At 40.5% G+C, this 4600-nt stretch overlaps 1 protein-coding gene across 1 annotated transcript in view; it reads right to left on the reverse strand.

The window, feature by feature from the left end:
* The window catches only part of LOC109112444 (oxysterol-binding protein-related protein 10-like), a 23356-nt gene extending 22244 nt beyond the window's left edge, over positions 1-1112 (reverse strand). The window contains exon 1 of the mRNA XM_042777169.1: positions 934-1112. Within this exon, the coding sequence (XP_042633103.1) occupies positions 934-1112 (179 nt within the window). The remainder of the gene's footprint in view (positions 1-933) is intronic.
* Between the last annotated feature and the right edge of the window lie 3488 nt (positions 1113-4600).

The raw sequence follows: 4600 nt of genomic DNA on the forward strand, positions 1-4600 counted from the left end.
TTCGCCGCGCACACAGGGCAGAACGGAAGAAACACACATTTGCGCAAGCAGCCGCAGGGAAAGCTCGCCAAAATAGACCGGGGGTGAAGAAGGAGGGCCGCACTGCGCGTGTTACAACGGGGAGACAGCTGTGGTAAAGGACAAAAGCACGGACCCAGCTAGATAAGGGGTGTGGGGGGCTAAGGAAACTGGGCCGGAGCGCGGGGGGAAGATGCCTGAAGAGAGGAATCTCAGAATCGCCGGGGAAAGAGCAACAATCGGACGGCGGCGAGGGTGGTGTCAGGGGACTACACAAGATCGCGGAGGCGGCGCTGCACCTCAACGAATCAAAACGGGGGGGAGCAGTGACGCACAGGCACGGAAGCGAAAACACAAGAACAACATGACAGCAAAGGGGGAATCAACAGTTGTGTTCTGAGAAACACGGATGAAGGTAAGGGGGACGTGAGATGGAGGCACAGGAGCCAGATGCAACCAGAAAATAGGAGCACGCGCAGCCAAGGAGGAGCGTTTCTGACTATATTGATCCAAAACAAAAGGAGTAGAAAACATGTCCTTTTTTTGGGTATGTCTGGGGAGTGGGAATAGTGTTTGTGAACTACGTTTACTAAAAACTTCACAGAACATTTAAAATACCTAGTGAAGATATTATAGGTTTGATCTATTATTAGATGATATGGGTGTTGTGTGTGTGGTGTGTGGTGGGGTGTGTGTGTTAGTAGCATATTTTACTGTAGCGGGCCTGTACACATAAGGGTATACGTATGTGATATGTAACACGAGTTGCTAAATGAAACAAAGACAAATGACAAACAATAACCCTCATAAAATCATATTTAAGTGAATGTCACAGACACGTATTTTTGGGAATGCTCGCGGCAGAGGTAAGTCAGTGTAACTTCATCACGGACCTGACCGGATGTGGTTCGGTACCTGTTCTGCCAGCCCTGAATGAGGTTGGTGTATTTGCTGAGCACTCCTTCTATCCTGCGCGTGTCGGGCCGCAGCGGCGCGATGTTCCCCGCCGGAGACGCGCCGAACCCGGCGAGGCCGATCCCGAGCCGTCCAGGCGCGGGCTCGCCGGGCTGCGACGAGCGCAACGGCACTGGCATCGCGGACTGGTCTAGAAATCCTGATGACGGAGCTGGAACCTGTTTCCATCGCGCTGCGCTTCCGCTTCCCTCTGACCGATGCCATATTCCGCGGAGCACGTATCTCAGCTGCTCTTGTCCAGCGTGTTTCTGTTGGGAATCCAGAGACACTCCCTCGCTTCCAAGCGAGGATATTACAAACGCATGTGAACGATGTCTATATCTCGGCGCGTGCGTGACGCGCAGCCTTTCGACCAAACGCTGGATTCACCAGGCTTTAGAAATCATTCTCTCTCTCTCTCTCTCTCTCTCTCTCTCTCTCTCTCTCTCTCTCTCTCTCTCTCTCTCTCTCTCTCGATGCATGTTCTGCACAGAGTATAGGCTAATATTTTAGTGAAGATGGTTCTGATCATCATCACATTTGTGTTATTTTGCCTGTAAGAACAGCAGAACCCTTTTTAGTTTCCATAAAGTACAGGAATCTGTTAAAAAAATATAAGATCTTATGATATCAGTGGTCCTCCCATCTGGTTCTGTTTGCAGCAAAAATTTTTACATTGGACCTTGAAGTGGCGGCCAAAAATAAAAAAAATCTTTCTGAACAGGGTGCCCTTACTGTATTTAATTGCATGAACCACGTAACAAAATTCAATTTTCTAACTGGATAGAGGATTATAGAGTTAAATTTAAAAAAAAAGGGGGGGGGGGGTCCATGCTCTTGGCAGACAATAATTTACAGCAACTTCTTTGCTGCAAGTGAAACTTGTATTTCACCTATTCTGTCACATATTCTTGCATTTGTACTTTTATGTCCTGCAAACTGTCAATTTTTTCAGCCTTGTTTAGATGCATGAGCTCTAAAAATTGGTTTGATGCAAACCACTGCCTTCGACGTAGACAACAAACCGTATGGGAAGTTTTTTGGCGGGACTTCTTTTAATTTTACATTTGATTTTACTATAGCACAATTACACAGATGTTATTAGTTAATCAGAAACAAAATTCTTTTTGGATACTAAATGGCTTTTTCAGGGCCAAAGAGGCTCCCAAGCTTTCAAAAAATATCGTGAATGGTTTTTACGTTCCTAATAGGGTATGAAAAGGTCTGTCAGATTAGATTCAGGGTTCAAAAACATCTAAACGTTTCTTGTTGTATGTGAACTGAAAAGGTAATTTTATGAATTTTATAAACACTGATATGTTAGCACTAGAATGTTCTCTGAACTTTTTTCTGAAACAAAATATCATTTAAAAAACGATTAGGCCGAATATCCACTGTTTCAGAAAAGAGAAAAAAAAACATTCCACACAGGAATGATGTATAAATAATAATGTTTTTGCAAATACATCTTGACAAACCTTATACAAGACCAGATAACGTTGAATGAAAGTTGTGAAATTATGTTGTGATGTTTTTTATACAGCTGTTTTGGACTATGATTCTGGCGGCACCCATTCAAGCAGAGAGAGGATCCATTGGTGAGCAAGTGATGCAAAGCTGGCTTTCTTGAATGAAAAAAAATTCATCTGCACATACTAAGTGGTGTGTATTCTGAACTTACACATGCAACGGCACGGGACTTATTCATTCCTATTTGGACATGACTAAACCACAATTCTTTAAAGCTGTTTGTTTGCTCAAGGCCTGTTCACTAAAGAAAAAAGCTTTACCTGCGGTGTCCCAGAGAGAGAGAAACAGTTTTAAGCCAGCACTTCACTCCTCTTGCTGTTTTCTTTTGCATCCATTAGTACTGCGATATAAATGCGTTCATGGCTGTATATCTTAAGAGTCACTAAAATCAATCTGAGTCATGCCGAGAAGTGGAGCTACTGATGGATCTGTGCTGTGTATTTACCAAACCCTCCACATCAGGTTTCACTACAAGGGGCCAGAATGGAACTTGCTTTGTGACAGCCTGACACAGCAAAAACACTGCAGAATATCAATGTGAGCTGAGAGAGAGCTCAGGAATCCAGATCCAGCTGCATTACTGCAAAGCGCTTTAAAGCAGTGCTGCATGATTTAATTGAAATAAAAAAACCGAGAAATGTCATTGAAGAGGGCTTGAATGTACGATGATCAAATCTATTAAAGGCATGCTAATTGAATTAGATTAACTACTGCGTAGTATATGCACTGTGTTTCTAGATGAAACACGGCACTACGGTCATGTGCAGGCGAGCCAGCTCTTTATCCGGTTTTCTATGGAAGATTATTTCCGCCAAAGGAAAAAATTATTTCCAACATTCATCTCACATATTCTCTGACTTTTTTCTTGCAATAACAATTTTATTTATAACATTTTATCAGAAGTTAATTATCAAAATATGGGATATAAATTGCATGAAAAGCAAGAAGTGTGAAATCATAACGTACCTTTTGATGCCTTTATTTCTGGTTGGAAATAACATTCAATATAAAAACACTATGTTAACATGCTTTCCAGTGGGTTTCTGTCAAAATAACAGTTCAATGGTTTAATGTGTTGAAAAAAGAAGAATAAAGAACAGGCATGTTAGTAGTGTAATTTTTACAGCTTACGGCGGCACAATTAAGTATTATTTTAATTATTATATTTTTTTCTTAAATACTCTTTTGTATATATATAGTTTACAGTGAAAATATTACAATCGTCAATTAGTTACTTATTTTGTTGTACTTGGTAAAATTTTATTTAATAATTACTTAGTAATTGTTATTCCTATTAATAATATTAATATTTGTTGTTATTGTTGTTACTATAGTGTTATTACTCACTATTTATTAGTATTTATCATTTTAAATACCCATAATGATAAATAATAACAAGATGTTGGCCCAAATTGTTGCAGAGGCCTTTAAAACAGGCACAGCAACCCTGGATTATTATTATTTTATTTTTGTGCAATCTTCACAATTTTATCAGAAAAAAATTCGCAGTTTGTTTGGTTCCCCTAAATAGAGCAGCCCTATTACAACAAGCGTGTTCCAACAATTGCCTGCTGCAAATTTCAGCTAATCTGTGCACATAGATAGAGAGCTAATCTGTGGCTCATCCACCTGCATCACTGAGTCCCTGGAGAACATGATGAGCTGAGTGTGATTACTGTACAGCTGCAGCAGATGTTTATTATATGTGAGATAGGGGACTTGAACGTTCAGTCTAATGTTGATAACTGTGTCAGTGCAGCAGGGAAAATTTTAAAGATGTCATTTTTTTATTCAGTGTTTGACATTTCCATTGACATTTCCATTGTCTCTTTGTCACTGTTTTTTTGTTTTTTTGCTGTTGTCCAGCACATTTTGATGATGATGATGATGATGAGCCCATAAGACCTGGACATCAGGAAATCCTTCCCATTTTCTTGTTGTTTTGCTGGTGGTCACATGCTAATGTAGAATGTAATCTATCCGTCCGTCCGTCCGTCCATCTATCAATCTATTCATCTGTCTATCCATCCGCCCGTCTTTCCGTCTATCTATCTATCTATCTATCTATCTATCTATCTATCTATCTATCTATCTATCT

The sequence above is a fragment of the Cyprinus carpio genome, chromosome A19, assembly GCF_018340385.1.
Source record: "Cyprinus carpio isolate SPL01 chromosome A19, ASM1834038v1, whole genome shotgun sequence".
In the NCBI taxonomy this organism is placed as follows: domain Eukaryota; kingdom Metazoa; phylum Chordata; class Actinopteri; order Cypriniformes; family Cyprinidae; genus Cyprinus; species Cyprinus carpio.